Consider the following 21,707-nt stretch of genomic DNA (forward strand, 5'->3'; position numbering starts at 1 on the left):
TTCAGGATGCAAAGATCTGACAGGTCTGTTTAAGATCAGGAAGAACTGTTTCTCTTTGTGTCAAATTAGCACACGGTCTGGGATTTTCCTTCTTGCAGCATCAGGGAAGCACACTTAATCTCAGAGATTCTTATAGTAAGGATGTGAAATTTCTACCAAATTCCACCCTAAGGTTGGTGTCTGGTGCTTAGCAGCACCAGAAATGAAAGCCATGATTATTAGACATGAAAGCCACGATTACTAGACCTTACATCTATTAGATGGAAAGATCTGAACTCTATTCTTGCCTCCTTTGGTGTGTTCTACCATCTGTGAAGGAAGGAAATCACTCACCCTGAGCTAATGCTTAATATGGATGTGTGGCATGGGAAGACATAAATGTTGGGCTCTCTGTTTAGAGATAAAGACAAACAAGCTTGGGTCAAGGTTTCACAGTGGATATTCATGGTTTTCATAAGCCTTTTTATTATATTTAACCCTTTGCTATTTGTGAACGCAAAAAGTTTTTGGCAAACTATATGCTGAAAGATCAAAATTGCCTCCATTGTAGTCTTCAAAATTTAGCTTTATTTTTTAATATACCCTGCTAGAAGATGTGCTTTAGTATTTTATTACTGTTAAGTGTTCAGATTTTTATTGTTAAGAGGTAAGTGTAGAACAGCCCTCAGATATGGATTAGAAGTAAGCATTCATGACTTTAACAAGCGTCTCTAAAATGAGAAAATACCAGAAGTGAGTGTTTAACATCTCCAATCAAATTTTGCACCACAGGTCTTTCTGAACTTTTCCATATGACATTAATGACCTGGAACCAACTAGCTAGGATTTCAAAACTGAACACACAGATTTCAAATGTCTACTAGCTGTACATCCCTTCCTGAATGAATAAAATATCAAATAAATGGAGCACAGTACAAATTCAGTATCTTTGAGTCAGCTGTGGTCCAGGCAGGATTTCTAGTTCCAAATGGCTTTAGGTGGAATCAGTGGGTTTCTTAGACACACCCTGCCACCTAGAATTTGGTGACAAAAAATCAAGACTAACTTCGATCCACTGGGTTTCTTATTTGGGACATCTGGGCATAGTTTTTATACCTCAAAAAACAATCTAAGCTGGCTCTGTTCATGAGCAATGACAAATACATACCATCTTCATCTTAGTTGTACTTATCTGTATTAAGAAGTTTTCGCATTCTCTGTACCCATTTATGCACTTCGAATGGATTCACAGAGAATGCTAATTTCCACAAGTTATAAATAAATGTCTTACCAATACTCAGGGAAAAGATATTAAAAAAAAAAAACAAGGAAAAAAAAAAAAAGATCTGTCGACACTAGTCTCTGGCTGCTTTATAGAAAATGAGAAGTTTATAGACATGCAGCAGATGATTCAAATCTGCTGGCTGAAAGTGCTGGCGACCCCAGCTGTGCCTCCCACTACCCTAATGGACCTTTCTGCTCCAGAGACTGAGAGACGTCAGGCATTTGGGAACAACTTTGCAGTTGCTGCAGCTTTTGGACAGCACATCAGGCAAACTAAACCAGATTTCGGGTAATCTCAAAATGCCACATGTCTTCAGGGTCCAAAGTCAAGAAGATGATAAACAAGAGGGGACCAGGGAACATGCCTGAGCCCTGATGCCCGACTGCCTACAGCACTCAAATCATTAGCTTGGCCTCCGCTCATTTCTTGGCTCTAATATCTATCCAGAAAATGTATAGACATTGTCCAAGGGTCAGTTCACTGAAGACACATCGATGAAACTGAATGAACTTAAACTCTCTCGAATCCTACCCAAGAAAGTTCTGTAGGTGTTTCCTCACCATACACCGGCACACAGAACGCATCATTCTAGTGGGTAGCCCTCCTGTTATTCCAAACAATCTGAACTAAACAGACAAAATAGTAATGATATCTTAAGGTCAAACAGGAACTGTAAGGGCTTCAGGGAGTAGCAGGACTAAGTGCTACGTAGGATGAATGAAGACACTCCGCTCTAGCTAGTCCTAACCTTAAGCAGGGTGCAAATAGGCCAGCCCAGGCTATTTGGTTTTATTTAAAACTACAGACATAGCTTCCCTCTTCCTTTTTGTTTGTTGCAAAAAATCTTATCTATGGAATATCTCGATATTATTTCAGCTGCGTCTAGCCAGTTGTTTCATGCACTCTCATATCTCGATCACGATCACTGATTGCGATTTCAAGGAAAAGACAAAAACTTGTTTGTATGGTGGTCAGCACTGGGATTATGACAAAAGGGAGGTCACAACATATCAACAGTATATAATCATTAAATAATATCGTATCAATGTGTGCTAATAAGGGACATACTGTGATTCACTTACCTTAGGTGCTTGTATGCACCTAATATAGAACTTCAGAGACTAGGTAAACTATGCTTTTGCATCTAGAAGACCATTAAGAATTACACTACTCTTAAAATCTCTTGCCAGAAAGACAGACTTTTGAAAAAAAAGAAGGGTTATAATCTATGCCATCGTTCAGAAATCTTGCATGCTTTCAAAAGAAGCCTTGGCCTGGATGTTTTGATTTGTAAGTGCAACAATATAGGGCAGAAAACAGAAGCATAGTAAGTTAAAGCAGTTAAACGTGTCATTTTAGCTTCGAAAGGAAAGGCAGCTACTACAAGGTCAGGGAAGCAATGCCTTACAGAGGCTTTTGCTAAGGAACTTATGTATTTGCTGTACTTGTTCAAGGAAACTTGTTACCTTATGAAATTTGAAAACACTTTTTAAAAATATTTTTTTGGTACTGATTTTTACTTCGAATGGGAAGTTATTCTGTATTCTTAAACTATATTTCTACTATGCAAAAGATGGCAAAAGTGTTACTACTGTTATATCTGGATTAAATCATAGCCAGCTAACCCTGACTGAATCTCAAATTCATATAGACACAGCACAACTCAGCATACTGTCCTAACTGGGTTACACCTGATGAACATGCGTGGTAATGTCGTCATTGCTTGAATACTTTCCATATTATCTAAATCCTTACGAATTCAACCACATGCATGTCATCGGATTTAAAAAAAAAAAAAAATACTTTTCTGGCACGAGAAAAGGTGCTTACAACTATCTTTTGGGTTCTTATAGAAAAAAACAATAAAAATTATTCAGAAAGGATCCCAAACCAGGAAAAATCTCACACTCAGTAGTATCAAAGGCTGCCAATACATCAAAAAAAATCTCCCTTCATGCACTGCAAATAAGAGAAAGGAAAAAGGACCTCTAGGTCAGCAAATTCACTCCTTCACTGCAACACACAGCTACGTCATACAAATTCTTTCATAAACTATCTTTTGTTTATGAAAGATATTTTCATGAAATCAAGCCCATGAAATGTGTCTTCAGTTTATGAAAATGCGATCAAGTTGCTTTCCTCCAGCACAGCTTTGGAAGGTCCTCTGAAGGTTAAAACCCTTTTACTTCCCAATCCAAATGTATTCTTCTTTAGCAGTCTTTACTGATTCATTTTATGCAAATGTTGCCCTTAGGTTTACACAACTCTTCTTCCTTCTGTTGACCTTCTGATATTCCATCTATCTCTATTTTACTAGACTAAGTAAATCAGCTCTCTGACTTCTCTTGCATGGCAAAACAGTTAGTAAAAGAGATTGCCTTTTGGTTTTTTACTAATTTCATACACTGATTTTACCTTTTCTACAAGTGCATAGTCAAAACTGTCAGCAGTATCTGACAAGTTTTAGTCATTATTTACATAGTAACATTAATGCTGACTTATTTCCATGGAAATACCTTTTCTGAAGCAATTCTATAATTGTTTTCCTTTTTTTAGCCCTATATTCTATGATTTTGCACAAGAAAATTTCAGTGATAGATCGGTCTTTTACCTCCTCAGACGCTTCCAAAATATGAACTAACAATCTCTAGCATATATTCCCAAGAACATGAACTCCATGTACTGTTACAGTATAAAAATTTATGTAACATATTACATTGTATAATATTTATATTAATGCAAGTTTGAAACCCACCCAATATATCCTTGTTGATATTTCAGTCATCTGCCCAACTATGGTTCCCATCCAAAGATTTTTACAGAGCAGTCCCTTTTGGGGAGAAGTCTGTTCTCTGCATCTTTCCCGAACCTCCACGTATTGGAGTGACCAATCCAAGTAAGAAAGAGCTTGAGGCACAAAATGCATATATACTTGCTAAACAGAGGGAAGATCTAAAATTTGAGAGCAGTACCATTTTTGCTCTCCTTTGGAAATAAGACATGTTCTTTAGTGAGATTTCCTTATCACCAACCACTGAACATTTGTTCTGACTGAATTATACCCACTGTTCTCATTCACGTGTGTAAATCCTCATCCCGCCTTAGCAAGCAACACCCCCAAAAGACCTTGTAGATAGACTGATGTTGAGATAGGCCTTCTGGTCATACTTATTGATCTCTACAGAAGTGCTCCTCCCACAAGGGTAAGGGGTTGTCTGAAAAGTGTCACCACAAGCTTTGCTGTGATTTACCGAAAGAAAAAAGACATTGACCTAGAATAACGTTTGGCTTTATCCTGTGTGACCATTTCTTCAGTTGCACTACTGAAACTCCTATCAGAATTGAAGCCAAATGTGTCCTTCCCCAGCTGAGCTGATCTCAACCAGGAACCAACGACCAGCAAAAATCTTATCCTCTTTGAGCCTGAATTCTTACTGCATAAGGTAGAGATTAAACACTGACTTGGTAACTTATGGTTTCTCTTTACCAAGAAAAGCTTGATTTCTATTAATGCCCACAAATTTATGTACCGCAGTTAAAGCTCCCTTACTAGGAAATGGGTTTGATTTGTTTTTAGACAGAATCAAAGGACTTTTCAGTAAGGAATCCACCAACAAAGCAGTCTGAAATCACTCGTGACTCAATTCCTGGTACACTTCTATGGGGAAATGAGCTTTCTGCAGAGATAGCCGTGAAGTTTCCAGCTGAACATATGGAAAATGGAAGTAAAAGCTAGAATTAAGATATGCTGGTAACTTTAAAATAAGCATGACAGGGCTTAAGTATCTGTAGGAAAAAGAGTAAATGGAAGGCTCTCCTTTACCCAAAAATCGAAGTGTCTCCGACTTATAAGTGAGAGCAGAGTAGGTGACAGTATGTCACAGGACATGCTGATTCATAAATATGAGTTAAGTTATTTTCAAATGTTGTTTAGGGGTAGGTAAGAAGTTATTTTACATCCATATGGCTTGCTTTCCTGAATTCTATCTTCAGTAAGGTTACTTTAGAAGTCCAGTGCTTATAGGTTAAAGGAAGTGGTGAAAAGTATGTAAAATCAATCAGAAGCCCCTGTTTTTTCACATAATGGGGTTTAAAAAGGCTGGATTGTGAAGTTCCGCATTCCAAGAAGTCATTCAGGTAAATAGCCAGAGCCTGGGAAATTTTTATTTATTTTTTAAAGAGTTTTGGAAATAGGGACAGTGATAAGACTGTACCCAAAGTGTCTTGGAAACATTTGAAAAACATAAAATGTTTGCAACACATTTAGATGTGGATTGGGATAGGTTGTGACAAACAGTGATATTTGTACACCTATCAGAATTGAAAGATGAAAACTCTTATCTCACTAACTATTCTAAACTGACTTTGCTATCCTGCAGTCGGTTCTTCCTAGTAATAATCTCGCACAGAGAGAAAGAGGGCTCGTAGCTGTTACGCTGCTAGATAAAACAATTGTGCTTATCTTACCCAATGTTTCTTTCATTTGAGATAAACTAAAAAAGCAGATCATTCCCAAGCAGCAATTTTCAAAACAGATTACAAAATGAACATTTGTTATAATTTAGCTAAGGTCTTGCTTCCTCTACTCATTCTTGAAGTTCTGCCAACTCACATGTCCAGGGAAACAGATGTTTCTCTGACTTACTTTCATCAGATGCCCACAGCATAATTTTTCCAAGAAGCAGCCTGGAAATATGCCACTTTTTCAGCAAACACAGTTGTTTTGACAATTACTACTCTTAATGGCATTCATAAGAAATGAAACCTATCATTGCGCTTGGTATCTGTAATAGGATTCATAAACTGGTCTAACTTGAAGAGTTTGAAGTTCTACAAGATGCCATACTTCTATAAATACTTTGAAAGTAAATTCCTATAAACTTTGGAAGGTAATGTCTAACACAGGGGTCTGATTTCTAGCAAAAGGGCAATAATGAAGAATTTACTAGAGAAAAATTTGAAATTACAGCATGCAATGACCAGCTACTGGAGTACAACATGAGCACACTGGCAAGATAAACTTCATGGAGGTAACTATTAATGTTTCAGAAATGCCCCAGAGGCTACACCAGACTCAGTGAAACTCGGAGTTGACCACAAAGAATCTATTCCACTCCTCATAAAGGTTTTCTATTTTGCATAAGAATATTCTAAATCAAAAGGAATCTGTCTCTTTGAAACAGTATCCATCCAGTAAACATCCAAGACCAGCAGTTACAACTGAGACAACCTGCACCTCAGAAGCAGCCTCGGCTTTGAGATATGACAGGATCAGGCAAGGTTAGAAGGTGAGAGGATGCCTCAAAACCTCAAACAGCTCTAAGAACTCCAGCTGTACTGACCCTACAAACAGGTTGATGGTTACCATAACAACGTATGCTTTGTGTAACACAAACTGATTATTAGTCTGGAAGTAGAACAAGGACAGTGGTAATAAATAGTATGAGATTATAAAAAACCCCATCTAACAGGGAGCTCAAGCTCATGCCTCAGCTGGAGCAGAAATAGAGACATTCAGTGCCTAGTTTTACAGAAGTATCTATGACAAGAATCTTCTACTGACGGAAGACGATATTTAGGATGAATTTCCATAAAACAGCCACTCACAGTTGATAAAGGATTCCTCCAATCAAAATTTACTATTGGTGAGGATGACAATACAGCAACAGAATTTGGTTACATCTGTCAAAGACAGAATAAACAAACACCTTTATTCTTATTTATATATTGTATCTGAATGCTACTGCTTCCCCAGTGCTATTTCCTGCCTGGATTTCCACACATCGGATATTCCACATCAGACTAGAATCCTCTGCAAGTTGTTCTGGTAGCCCTCAGCTACATAATATCCATGATGTCTGAAGACCAAGCATCTTGGACTGCTGGATGATTCAGATGAGCTCCCCATTCTGACCTCAAGGTTCCTGTCATCAAGATCATTGTCAACACAGAAAAAAGGAACAGCATCCTTTCTCCAACCTTCTTGGACCCAACTACTAAATGAGTTCTTCAAGGGGTATCTAGGGATCCAACCATAAATGCACATCATAAATCAAATATTGCAAATGGCACTATAGATATACCTTTTAACACAGGGCCTGAACATTTAAGTATTGCCGACAGTGAATAATGACTGTGAGCTCATTTACCACAAACCAAACATATCAGAACTGCCAAACTGCAACAGAGGATGTCCAAAAGAAAATTTGCTGCAGTTACCCAACAATCCTTGTTGAGGTAACATGGAAAGAATGTAAGTCTTTATTAGCCTCCTTTCAGGATTTAATCAGCAATTCATCTAAATTTAAACAAACACAAATTTCCAGTCTATTTAAACATTCTGCTACTCTTTCCAGGAAATTAGTGAAAACTCTCAGTAAAACAGGGTTTAAAAGAAAAAGGCCTCTTGTGAATTTTAAGTATGCTTGGAGGTCCAGGTAGCTGGATATGCAAAAGTATATATTTTCATGGCTAAAGGCAGAAAGCAGACTTAGGTACAGAGATGAAATTACATAAACAAAGCTTATAATTTTAAATCTGAGATTAAATATAGTCTCATGTTTCCTCAAATTTATATTATGATCAGAGTACTCCTGCTATTCAAAATGTAAAAATACTGTAAAAAATAAATGAAATTATTTTAAATGAAAGAACAAGGTCATCTCTTTAGAGAGGTGAGTGTTGTGAAAACATAAATGGGGAAGGAAACAGAAGTTGAGGATAGTAACCCAATTCTGCAAGACCAATAGATAATGATCTGTAACATCCACCTCTTAGGCAGGACAGACCCCTGAGATACTCTACTTGTCAAAGACATCAAGGTAGAGTACAACCAATTAACCACAACCCTCGGAGCCCCATTAAGTAGTCAGTTTTCTACCTATTTAGTTTTCTATCCATTCAGAATGACGCCTTCTAACTCTGATACATGACTATTGTGGGACACAGTGTGGAAACCTTGCCGATGTCAAGGTAAACTATGTTCCTCCCCATGTCCACAAATCTAGTTGTTGTTCTTTGCCTAGTAGTAGAAGGCAAATGTGTTGATTGGAGATGGTTTAGCTTTTGTAAATCCATGTTGGCTGTTCTCAATTACCTTCTCCTTCATATGGCCAGAAATGTGTTCCAAAAGTACTTGCTACATGGTTTTCCAAGACACAGAAGAAAAGCTGACCAATTTATAGGTCTCTGGCTTTTTTGGACTATTTTGAAGATGAGTGCAACACTTGCCTTTCTCCAGGCATCTGTGACCTTTCAGAGATAACAATGATCAGCCTTGCAAGGACTTTCACTACCATCAGATGTACCCCATTAAGTATTATGGATTTGTATGGGACAAGTTGTCTCAAGGAATCCTTGACTCAATCCTCATCCACTGCAGGCAGTTCTCCTCCTGGAATCCTTTCACTAAAGACTTGAGAAATCTTGGTGAAGACTCAGATGAATAAGGCATTGAGCCTTCAGACTTATCTGTCACTAAATCATCCACCCCATTCAGCAACAGGCTGCATTTTCCTTGGTCAGCCTTTTAGTAGTAATGAACTGGTAGAAGTTCTTGTTGCCCTTGATATCTTTTCCAACTATCATTTCCAGTTGAGTGTTGTCCTTCCTGAATACATTCCTTACATGCTCAAGCAATGTTTCTAAATTCCTCCTTTCTAGCCTGCTTCTACTTCTACATCCTGGTACTCTCTTTTTGCACCAGAGCTCTACTACAATTTCCTTGGTTAGCCAAACCAATCTCTTAATGCATCTACTTTTTTTCCTATTCTTGCACTTGAATGATGCTGTACTTAAAAGCCTGCCACCTTTCCAGAGCTCCCTTGACCTCCACATTTGCCTCCCATGGGATCCTACCTATCTGCTCCTGAATGAGCTAAAATCTGCACTCATGAAGTGTGTACTCTGCTACTCTCCATCCTCATGTCCCTCAGGAGTTTGAACTCCACTATTTCATGGTTAACTACAGCCAAAGATGCCATTAATTACCACATCCTAAACCAATTCTTGATTGCTAGTGATTAGCAGATACATCTGTATGTCATTCTTAGTTGGTTCATCCTGTATCAGGAAGTCATCCCTAGCACCCTCCAGAAATCTTATTGACTGCATGTATTCCAGAGGATGTCAGGAAGGTTAAAGATCCCCATGAGAACTAGGGTTTGTGATCCAGATACTTCCTCAAATTACTTCAATAATTCTTCTTCCTTTCCCTCAACATGAATGGGTGGTCTGTAATAAATTCACCATGACATCACCCTTACTGGACTCTCCTCTCATCCTGTACTGCAAGTTTTCAACCAGAATGTCATCCATCCTGCTGAAGAGCTCCATACATCTGAGCTGCTCCTTCACAGAGAAGGCAACACCCCCTCCTTGCTTACTCTGCCTGTCTTTCCTGAGGAACTTGTATCTCTCCACCACAGCGCTTCTGTCATGCAGTGCCGGCTGTCCCACCAAATCTCATTCATACCAGTGATGTCACAGTTTTGTGATTCCTTGTGAAGTGATTTCTACTGCTAGTTTCCCAAGCTGTATACATTTGTGTACTCATTTACTCGAGGCAGGTGCTCCTATCCTATCTGTTGTTCCTGTCACCCTGCACCCTTTTCTGTTGACCTCATCCATTACCACCCCACTTAAATGTAGGTTGTAATCTCTCTCCCACACCATTCCTGAAGAACTCTTGTCATGCCCCCTTTTACAGCCAACACTGCAGATGCATCCAGCTCTTAAATTAAGAAGCCTACTGATGTGTATACCCTAACGTAAATCTGAAATCCTAATTAAGCTGCTATCAGTGAAGCTCTTGACATGAGCGATACCCTCAACTTCACATATTCATAGCGTGAGACTGATTACAAAGAAGCATAAACTTCAGGATCATAACCAGGATGTCTCTAAATCATTCCAGTATATTATAGACAGTGTTATTCTACACTTCCAAATCAAATTTTTGCATAGCTTTTCCTTGGAAGCATTAATTTAAATCTATAGTCAGATACTCTTGTTATACTAAAAACCTGTTACAACAGTTCCTATTTTTAGAAAGCTGTATCAGAGTGTTTGTATGCTGAATTCTACAAATACGTGTCATTCAGACATTCCTAACAAAACATTATATAAAACAAGAAAAAACAGGAACAAACACAGTAAATCAACTGATTTAAAATGAAAATGCAATTTATTAAAGTGACAGGAATATAGATGTTCTATTTTTTTAACTACAACTAAACTGACACATTTTGTTTCAGAACATTTCTAATAAAGTCAAAGATGAGAAAGGCACTTGAATTATTTCAAGCAGAAACAACAAAAGTTTGGTACTCAGAAAATCACCTTTAGCATCCGTATATTAAAACAAACAGACATCTAACTGAAGATATTAAAAAGTATGATCCTCTGCATTACATCTAAACCTTTGCCTCCATGCTCAAAAGAAAAAGATTTCTCAAAACTGTTGATTTATTACCCAGGTCTCTCAAAATCTTACCCAGAAAGTCCTTCAAAATATTCTTAGCCTTCATTTTGCTTTTAATAATTTAAAATTCAATCATTATTGCACAGCGATTATATGCAATTTTACATCCCATTAACCCTGCTTTGTTTTAATTATAAAGATCTTTTGTTAGATTCCTTTAAATGATCCAGTTTATAATTTCAGGTTATCCTAGGGAGCACTTTAATTCAGCTGCACATTCATCAACTGTTTATGTCCTGTTAATTGTTGACAACTGCACAATTGCATTCTCTAGCTATGATTGATGAATCGCATTCACAAGTTTAGCTATTAAGCAGAATAAATATTTATAACAATTTCCAGTTAAAGGATTGTTATCTTTATACCCAAAAGGGTAAATTAAAAACGGATGGGCTGATTGCAAAGAAAAGCGTTCTAGTAATGCACATACACTTGTTTTAAAACACTTTTTTGACAAAAGTATATGGAGGAACATGTGTCTGAGGGCAGTTTCATTAGACATTCCTTTGATTGTATTTAAGCAGCAGTCCTTAAATATGACTTCATTTTGAAAAGTTATTGCTAGTAGAGAGCCCGCTGATATCTGAATACCTGACTGCTAAAAATACGTGGATGTGGGATTTGTTCAGAATGAGCATTTTATCAACAGCGAGCATGCAATAACATCTGAATCCACTTGCCTAGTTGAGAAAATAAAAAGGGTCAAAAATGGGATTCTATATTGCTATCTGAGAACATAAGTTTACTATAATTATTCAGTCTATTACCACGTAATGTTTATTGTATAATGTGCAGTACATGACCCACTCGGGTCAGCCCTATTATGGTGCAAAGTCATATTGCTGCTGTATAGCAAGAAGGATTTCCAATGAAAGGAGTACATTTCCAACTGCTATATTGCAGTGTGACTTCGTGTGCATTCAGAGAATTTACACCGACCACAAATTGGGTATAAAGCTACATGCTCCTGTTTCCCAGATACTAATGTTCCTACATTCCTATCTCTGATGTGTTAGTGCTAGTCTTCCTTTTAAATGAATGCATGACTTAATCACTGAAATAGCAGCTAGACAAAAAATATCCTAAAATAAAGAGAAGATTTGATACTTCACTATTGGTAATGACATACTATTGGTGAAAAAAACCCACCACACATAAAATTACTATATCTCTTCAACAGACATATTGCTATTATATATATTTTTTTTTTCAACTGCACATATCCAGACATCTAGATTCAAGTGGATTTAATGTACTGGCCAATACAAGTTGCACACAAGTGGCTCCATTTGTCTTTGACATTCCACTACCAGGAAGGCCAAAGAGTCCCCCTTTGCTGGCTGGAAGAACTGACAAACATTGCACAGAGTAGAAGATATAAACAGATACAGCATTAAAATTACTTGAAGAAAAAGCAAGGCAGCTCTTATAAACATAATGTCCTGTGTATTTTCCAGGACTCAAATTGGACCAGAAATTCTAGATAAAATAATTCCTCGTGAACGGGTAGTATAGAGAAGTGCATCTGTACAGTGAATGCTGTGCTCCTAAAACAGATGGAGCAGCAGATGGGTTTACAGATTGGGCTTCCTGGACTGTCTGGGTAAAAGAGCCTTGCTGCTCTGGAAAACGGTGGTTCAATTCTCAAATAAACCCAAACCTATATACAGTTCATGGGAGCTCTATTTCCTTCTGTCAATAAACAAAATTTTCAGAATTTACCCATTTTCAAATTAAATATTTACTATATAAAGTATCTATACAATAAATCTCTTAATTAAAATGGCCTTTTCACAATCTTTTTGGAACAGATGGTGAGGAAGTATTATGACCCAATGGAATAAATGCAAAATGACTACTTGTTCAAAAGCTGTAAAATTGATTACCTTCCTTCATTGATGAGCTCAATAAATGCAAGTCCTGCATTCTTCTGAATAGAATTTTGCCATTCCTAAGAAGACAAAATATAACATGATCAAAACCCAAGGATTTTAAACCACATTTCTGAAGCTGACTCTGATGACTTCCTAAGGAGCCTGAATTTAGGTTGAGCTTAACTTAATGCTTCCCCCCCTTCCCAAGAAGAATGACCTGATCATTTAAAAACTGTAATTCATTCTGATTTTCAAATAAATTTTAGGTGGTCATGTTTTCAGCTTTACCTTTAAGCAAGCTTTAGTTTCCTTGTCTAGAGAACATCAAAACTCATACAGTTGCCCAATGAACATATTAAGTGCAACAAAGTACAGGAGCAGTAGTTTCTTCTTCACTTTCTTCACTGTTACACCTTGTACATTTTATCATATAGGGCAGGCAATAATCTGTGTATCATCCATCCCTCCTTAAGTTCAATCTTTGTTTCTTCCCCATTATAAGTGAAAACAAAACCAATTGCTAAGAACAAACTGATTTTTTCAAATTCTTTTACTATTAACATGAATTTCCAAGATAAAGTTTTGAAACTGATTTAAACCACTTAATAGACATTAAAAGATAATAACTTTTAATTCATATACTACTAAGTTAAAGAAAAAATTCTCAATGCATTACAAACAGCTTTTTGCCATACAACTTACTGCCTATATCACACCAATAGACTTAATACTTGAGATGTAAAAAGGTGGAGATATCTCTCTAGCAAGTAAAAATTACTTTGGTTTTGGATAATTCCTTAAAACTTTTCTTTAAGAGTAATAAACATTTCCTTTTCATCATACAGAAAAAAATAAATCAAAAAACATTAGCTGGATTACAATTCAGAGAAATTTTCTAGTCGGAGACTTCATGTTATAAACAGAAATGGGTAGAGAGAGTTACAGTTACAGAACTATTCTGCTTTACATTTCCTTTTTTCTAGGACTAAAAATCAGGCAGAAATCCCCAATGTTTGTTTCCTGATACAGGCAAAAAAGGTAGCTTTACACAGATAAGGAAATTTTCTCAAAGAATAGTTGTGTAAATTAGTCATTAATCAGCAAGGTGTTTCTTACTGATCTTATGAAAAGTCATAGATTTGACTAAGTCATGCATCTTAAAAAAAAAAAAAGCCCAACAACAAAAATCTTGTACTTATGATTGGTTTTGTAAGAGGCAAGCTACTAAAATAGCCAAATAACAAACATACTCTTAACCTATTACTGAGCAGGTGAGTCCTGATTAGGGAACATGGAGTGTCAGCACTCAGCCCTCTAGCTTGTGCGATAGAAAACCATTGTAACAGGTCCTTTCTTCGATAACTGAAGCAAGCCTAATAATCTAATTTTTGGAAGCAATTAAATCACCTTGGTATGGTACAAAGTCATGCTGAGAAACTAAGGAAAGGATTCAATTGCCTAAACATCAGCACCTAGTGCCATTTTAAGAGACAACAGTCTGGGTTAGAGATAGTATTTGAGGTGTGGCATTATTTTTTTTTTTTTTAACCAGAGTCTTTAACTGAATGCTATAAAAACTCCTACGAGCATTTTCTTTTGAGATGCTTTTCTGCACCACAGCTGCTATGACTCTGCAGTCAGGAAAGTAGAATTGGTGCGACTACAATTCAGGAAAGAAGAGTTGAACAGAGAGAAGACCAAAAAAAAAAAGAAAACAGACTTCCTAAGACAGCTAGAAGAAAGCACTCTAATTAAATTTTTAAAAAGAGACAGAGGGTCTACCTGTGTCTACAAAAGACCAAGAGATACTTGAAAGTCTTTTGTCAGCTCCTCCTGCTCAGTGCAAATGTCTCAGAGACACTGTAGGACACCCAAAATGGCTAACTGGATTTTAGGTGAGATATCTCAAGGTACCTAAAAAGCCATCAGATACCTATGTGGAAGCAAACAAATCTCTTCTTATGGCTCCATAGGTGGAAAATCTCATCGATTTATCCAAAGTAATTATTCATGATAAAAATGTGTGAAACCCGCCCAACTATCTACCAAAAACTAGTGGAAAACATAATGATGCTGAACCAGAAAGAAACCAGGATTCATGGTTCATGCACTGCTTCACTATAAACTCACTACTACAAGCTTCACGACAAACTCACAACCCTCCATCAATACACAAATAAGGGAATGATTATTACTACTATAATTTCCTCTCAACTTTAGGCATAATTTAATATAACAGATTTATGATCCTGAGAGGTGAACTGTACTTGTGAAAAGGCACCTGGTTTTCTTTTTATCTGTTTCTTTTTAAAAGACCAAACAATAAACTGAAATACTCAGAAATGCCAGCATTACAGTTGCCTTTGCAATGGCTATTCAGATCGCTGCAGGCACTTTAAGAACTGGATTAAGATGTGGAGTTATACACTCAAAGAACGTGCAACAATTTTGTTTACATTAGCTTAGATTCCACAGAAAATCTTTCTCACACTCAAGATGCAGAAAGATAAACAACAAATGTAATGGACATAGTGATGGTGGTTGGATTATGCTATAGGCAAGTAGAATCATAGCACAGACACTTGGTTATTAGCAGCTAAGTGCTTGAATGACCACATTACATCCCAGGTGGTTTTGGTGTAGTTCATAACGTGAATCTTCCGGGCCTTTAAAACAAGAGCTGGGAGACTTTTCTGTGCCTCAGAAATGCTGATGCCAATCACATGCTGAAGTCACGGAAGACTTTGACAAAATCATGTACCAGAGAATTTCTTATCTCTGGATGCATTGACCTTTCTTCCCCAGGGGCTTCTGCTTGATAGGGCGGTGGGGATGACTATTGCCAGCAGTGCACCTCTCAGAACAAGGTCGGGTATAGAAGACTTGGGGATAGAGGCACGTTTAGAGACTGTCTAACACAGTGTTCAAGAATGATGACGCTTCTCGCTTCTTTGTACTAAAACCAGAATGAAGATATCAAATTTAATTTTAAACTTTATTCATATTGAAAAAAATTTAAAAATCATCTTCATACACAATAATTAAACATTATAGGGGGGTTGGAACTAAATGATCTTTAAGGTCCCTTCCAACTCTAACCATTCTATGATTCTATGATAACATTAGACATTCAGTTCAATTACTGTCCACTATGGCTATGTTCTAAATATTTTATATTATGCAAACTTCTATTGAAAACATCAAAAATGTACTAAATGATTAGGATATTGGTAATTGCCGTCCACCTGCCCCCACCTAACTTGTCCTCCTCCTCTATTCTATTGTTGCTTGAAAAACATCACTGCATCCAGAAAGCATCAGCACATGTCCCCTGACAGAAGGTTCAGACTGAACTGGTTATGAAACTGTCCATGCAGAGGAGGACAAGAGATGAATAAAACTGAGATAAGAGTTAAAGGCTAAAACTTCTAAATAACGAACTACAACACAGTACAGCTATTACTTGAAATTCAGGTGTTTTTTTTTTTTCTTTCAAAACATGATGTATATTTTCTTACTCTCTCAATATTCTTACAAATTTTACTTCTAAGTGTCTTTTCCTAGTCCTATTTCTCCAATCCCCAGTACACTAAAAAAAAAAAAAGGGAGGCTAGGCAGTATTAACAAATTTAGCAACATGTTAAATTGATACCAGAAATTTGCACAGGTAAAATAATAGTGAAGAAGCAAAAAAGCAGTAACTAGGCTTGGTATGCTAAGAACTTTTTTAGGTTTGAATTATACTTCTCTCTCAATCAATCTTTGCTTAAAATAATTTTAAATTTTTTATTCATGATGATTAGAAAATTTCTTAAAAAAAAATCTTGTGATAGTATTAAAAAATAATGAATCTGACATAATATCTTCACAAAAAAAAGAAATAGTGATTCTCAGAGTTTCCATAATTCACCCTTTCCAATTTCTACAAGGAAGTCTAAAATTGTGTCACAAATTACAAGTTTCTCAACAAACTGCAGTTTCTGAATGGACAGATAACTGCTGTAGTAATCACCCTACAATTCTTCTTCCACTGCAGATACCACTGCCTCAATCAGTTGTACCTTCTTTGGAAATCTCTCTTCTCCACTTCTTAAACTAATCTGAGCATTTTTTTTCTTTTTGTCATATTGAATATTTATTGAATTTTCTAGTCTAAGGTATTAATAACTCAGTTGATACCTCAATTCTTCAATCACTGTATTTTAATCATAACTTCTCAAGACAGATGAAATTCTATTATACTGACTCTCTTCTTTCTGTAACCTTGAATACGTTTGGAGAAAAGTCTTGTACAGAGCTGAACAGGTGCTACCTTTTATCAGGATAAGGAAGGGAAAATTTTATAAAAATGCGTTTGCTATTCACAACATGCATGTAATTTAGCTTGGGTTTGAACTTCATGTTGTGAAGTTACCTTCTAAAATAATGAATAACTTGCTTTACTTTTTAAGAGGAAAGATTCAAAGGAAATATTACAAGATTGAAGGAAATGTTTCTTTATGGCGGAAAACCATGTCCATTAAAAGTAGGTAAAAACAGTAAAACCAACTGATTTCAAGATACAGCCTCATAAATTTTCGATCAGATTGCTCATAAAATTTTGAGAAGATTATACAGTTTTTAAGATCACAGGACTGTCCCTACCATTCCTAGAAGAATTGCGCTAAAGATATTGGAGTCTTAAAACCTTCCATTATTGTTTGGAATGAGAATCAGATCTAAGAATTCCAATTTTACTGCCTTTATCCTTCTCTCACACTCACATGTATACTGCTGATAGATGATAAATAAAATGTGTTTTGGGTCTACTCTTTCAAGCAAATTTGGGATCAATTTTAGGATTTTATGATAGGTCATGCATTTTAAAAGCGACTATTTCCCACAATAAGGAAGTTGCAGAATGACTGACGACATCCTCCTGGAAGGCAAATCTGCAAGTATTGGAATACACTGGGCTTCCAGCCAAATCACAGAGAGGAAAAGAATGTCAACCTTTCACAACACTATTTATGTCAATATGACTTTAACAATGCAGCAAAAGTAATAGGAAGTTTCAGATTTCACTTTCGCAAGACTAAAGCCTCATTTTTCCTTTATTTTCTTGAACTGGAGTAATATGTTAATTTTTCGCTTTCTTGGAAACACACAGACCCATTGCCCTTCTGATCACCTGTGTTAATAGCCCAATTTGTCTTGGAAATGAAGTCAAACATTCCCAGAGGAACATTTCATTAGTATCTTAGAAGAAAAAAATAAAAATCCACAATTGCAAAAAAAATTTTACAGAATGCAAACAACACGAGCGAAATAGCCAAATTTATTTAGATGATATAATATTGATCACCATGTAGAAATTCTGTATATCTTCTAATGCAGACAGAAGATATGTGCTAGAAGATACATGCATCTCCATAACTTCTAGAGCTTCCTTTCTGACTGGGAAAATAGTTCTGCATTTAAAAGACACTAAAAATATTAACAACATGTTTTGCTACGTGCGGCTACTAATCCTAAAAGCCAGTCCACTTATTACTCAACCAATCTTTGATATTAGAGGTGAATAACTAATTTGAAGTCTTCCAAAATGTACCGTTAAAGAGAAGACTCTGATGAACAGAAATCTACTCCTCACATTGCCTCCATTATATATATAATTAAACCCTCCAAAACTATGGTATATTTATTAATAATGATGGCCTCCAATAATGAGCTTTTGCATCCTTTCTCAGCCCTTGAAGAAATACCAGCTGACTCTTCCTGACTTTCTCGGTGTTTTCCTCTGATCTGAGATCCTTCTCAATTGTAGACAACTTAATAGAGAAGGCACCTTGCCATATGAGAATATGGGGAAAGTAATTCTTACAGTTTTCCGGTCTTGCCTGGTTTGCTATGAATCTAGAAGAGGTTCAGATCAGCATCTCACTGATGTGTAATAAACGTAATCTTTGACATTTTTTGACAAAACTACTCTGACAAGGACAGGCAAGGGATAGGACCAGAAGATCCATGAATAGACCGGTGTAAGTAAGATATTGAAGAAGAGATTCTGCTTATTACTAAATGCAAAACACAGAAATAGTTTTCTGAATGTACAGGGATCTGGAAGGACATCTCACAGAATAATCAAGAAAGCAAAACTGTCCAACAAGTAGGAAAGAATACACCGATGGTTTCCATTTGAAAGTTAGATTATCAGAAGCAGATGGACAAGAGTTGAAGGCTGAGATTGGACTGGAAGACATTCCACACACATGGACAAGGAATTAATGCAAAGAAAATTCTCTGACACCCCTTTAGCAGATAATGCAAAATGATTGTCTTTTGGAAAACTTCCAGAATTCTATAAAGCAAGTGAGAAACACTGCGGCAGGGGGGAAAGAACCACAAAACATTGTCCCCTCCCCCCTCTTCAGCCAAACCACTTAATTTCTAGTGCAAAAAAATATAAAGGAAGAAGTTTTCTACTTCCCTTGTAGCTTGTACTGGAGTTCATTTCTGATTTTGGAAATGACACTGTGTGTATAACAATCTACTTGTGTACAGGCCATGACTGTGAAGAGCCCCAATTAACATCATAACATCAGAACATAAGTACATGCTTAATCCGTACCATATTTGATAATGGATAAGGACACAGTAGAAATGTTTCTCTCTTGCTGGACCTTGATATAGTCCAAATAGGATGACAGTATTAGAGAAAGTATTCGCTTCATCTACAAAGACTTTATTTATTGAACTTAAATTTGATTCTGTGATAAAAAGTGAAGTTACAAATCCTCAATTTGGAGCTACATGACTGATACTTTCATACACCTTTCTAGTGCTTTGCCCAGCGTATGACAATCATCTGTGGGTTTTTTTTTTTAACCTACTTCTCTCCCATCAAATGCCAAAATTCCTTTCTTTTTTCTTGACTGCCACAGTGGCAGTCTTTCTTTCCTACAGCCCCAGCCATCTTACCCACCACCTGCTATGAGCTATTGCTTTCATGGCTACTATAGAAGTATAATCAGTTAAAAATTACTGTTTTATCCAGAGTTACATTTTATTCTGATGTGAACGTTTCCACTATTGCATGTATTGGTGAAAGGGAGTGAGCAGGAATATGGAACTCGGCATGGATACCTCTGCCAGTGTGATCTGGGCCAGAAAGAAGCATAAGATGAACATTGAAACTGCAGCCTGAGAGTATGATTCCATTAGATGCAGAGATTTAAATTCACAGCTTGCTGCCATGAAACCACAAGTGGCGTTTTCTCTCTTCACCTCTGTGCTCACAGATTTGCAACGCTGAATCCTTCTCTTTCAGTAGCTCTGGTGGTTTTTGAACTAAAGTCTCCGCCAGCTTAACCCACTAAATCAGGAAAAAAAAGTCTAAACAGTTTTCAGGTGTGCATGTGTCTTATAGATATCAGCACTGGTACAAAAATGGGTTGGCAGAGAAGAATCTGCAGGACAGAAGCTGTGTAGCAGATCCAGAACTTTGTTAGGATAACTGTTTTCAAGATATGCAGGAAAAATGGATTACGGAAACAATGACTTTCTGTACGTTTGTGTGTGTGTTTCTATGTATCCCTCCCTTCTACACCAAATTTTAATTAAAACTTTTGCAGTGGTGTGATATGCAGCATTGTCTCCTCCTAATCACACTGGTAGAAATACAGACAGTGGATAATCCAACAGGACAAATGGGAAAACATTGCCAAAGGTAAAATATCTAACTTATTTCCTGATTAGGAAAAAAAAAGATTGAAGAATTACACCTCCATGGGAATTTGCATAACCAACCTTAATTTTTCCATTGAAGTTATATCAGGTTTAATTGCCTAAGTAGATTAAGTCCCAGATTCATTGTTCCTTCTTTAAGAGAAGTCATTATGTCACTTCAGCCTTCCTACTGTAGTTGGTGTCAAAAAGACAAACAGCAAACACTTCTGTTAGTGTGCTGCTATCACAGTTACTCTGAAAGAGCTATCACTTATCAGACAATAATTAGGGAGTATGAGAACTCTAGGAATACCTTTGAAGGGAATAAAAAAGGACCAATAAGCATAATGAAAGTTGACTCTAACACTGCCAACAGGAGTAAATACATGCAAAATTATTGTAAATAAATCTATAATGAAAATCAAAAGGTTTCTAATAATAACACTAAAATGTAAAATAGATGTCCAAAAAGCGTAGTAAAGAAATAAAGTTAACTGTCTTAAGAAGGAGCCTGGTAAGATACCTGTGAGGATGGTGCTTGATAAGAAGGCACTGTACAGCAGAGATGGAGATTTCCTACTTAAACTTTTAAAGAAAGCCTTTAATAGACTATGTTTAGTATCAAGAAGCATGGATTGTGTTTCTACTATATGAATCCCACATTTCAGGGCTTCTTCTGGTCATCTGTAGGGACCAGAAAGGATTGCTTTTTCTGCTTGGTTTCTGTGTTGGGCAGCTTCCAGTTTCTGAAGCCCAAGAGCTATCCCACACTTAGAGGCAGAATGCACATTTAGATGTGCTAGCGCGTACTGAAAACTCTCCAGAGCCAGGACAGGTCTTTCTATGTTCTCAGAGCTAAACCTATCGCCAAATTTAGTCAGTGAGAATTTCCTTTGAATTTGCACTGGAAAGGCACTTTTTTTTGGCGGGGGGAGGTGGTAGTGGTGTGGGAGTGTGTGGGGGTTTGGTTGGTTTTTCTGCCTCTCCTTGGAGTGAGATTAATTTCTTGTTTATTATTGTTTAATTATTGTTTAAAATTTTTTCTTGCACTTAGGACGACAGGCAATGCACCCATTTGCCTCCCCTCTCCCACCTTCTGCCCCATTTTCCACTTTATAATTTTGATTGCTATAGTATATATAGTAGTGTACAACTCCTACATTTTACATATGTCAAACCACTGGCAAGTGGTTTGTAGACTGTACTGAATGGGAGCAGATCCTTTACAGATCTTTTTTTTTGATTAAGCCATATACTCAGTGGCTGCCTGTGTTATGGAGAGACAGACTGGATTCAGCCCAAGCAGCTTCTAAGTTTCTAGGTTAATAGATAAGTCAATGAAGGCAGACACAACTCATTTATGAGGCTCAACCTGTTAACC

General features: G+C 36.8%; 1 protein-coding gene across 12 annotated transcripts in view; it reads right to left on the reverse strand.

The window, feature by feature from the left end:
• Positions 1-21,707, reverse strand: part of NBEA (neurobeachin) — a 512,894-nt gene that overhangs the window by 239,228 nt on the left and 251,959 nt on the right. For all 12 annotated transcript variants that reach the window (XM_074567614.1, XM_074567653.1, XM_074567643.1 and 9 more), the window contains one exon: positions 12,632-12,696. In XM_074567614.1, coding sequence (XP_074423715.1) covers positions 12,632-12,696 — 65 coding nt within the window. The remainder of the gene's footprint in view (positions 1-12,631; positions 12,697-21,707) is intronic.

This window comes from Larus michahellis, chromosome 1, assembly GCF_964199755.1.
Source record: "Larus michahellis chromosome 1, bLarMic1.1, whole genome shotgun sequence".
Lineage (NCBI taxonomy): Eukaryota > Metazoa > Chordata > Aves > Charadriiformes > Laridae > Larus > Larus michahellis.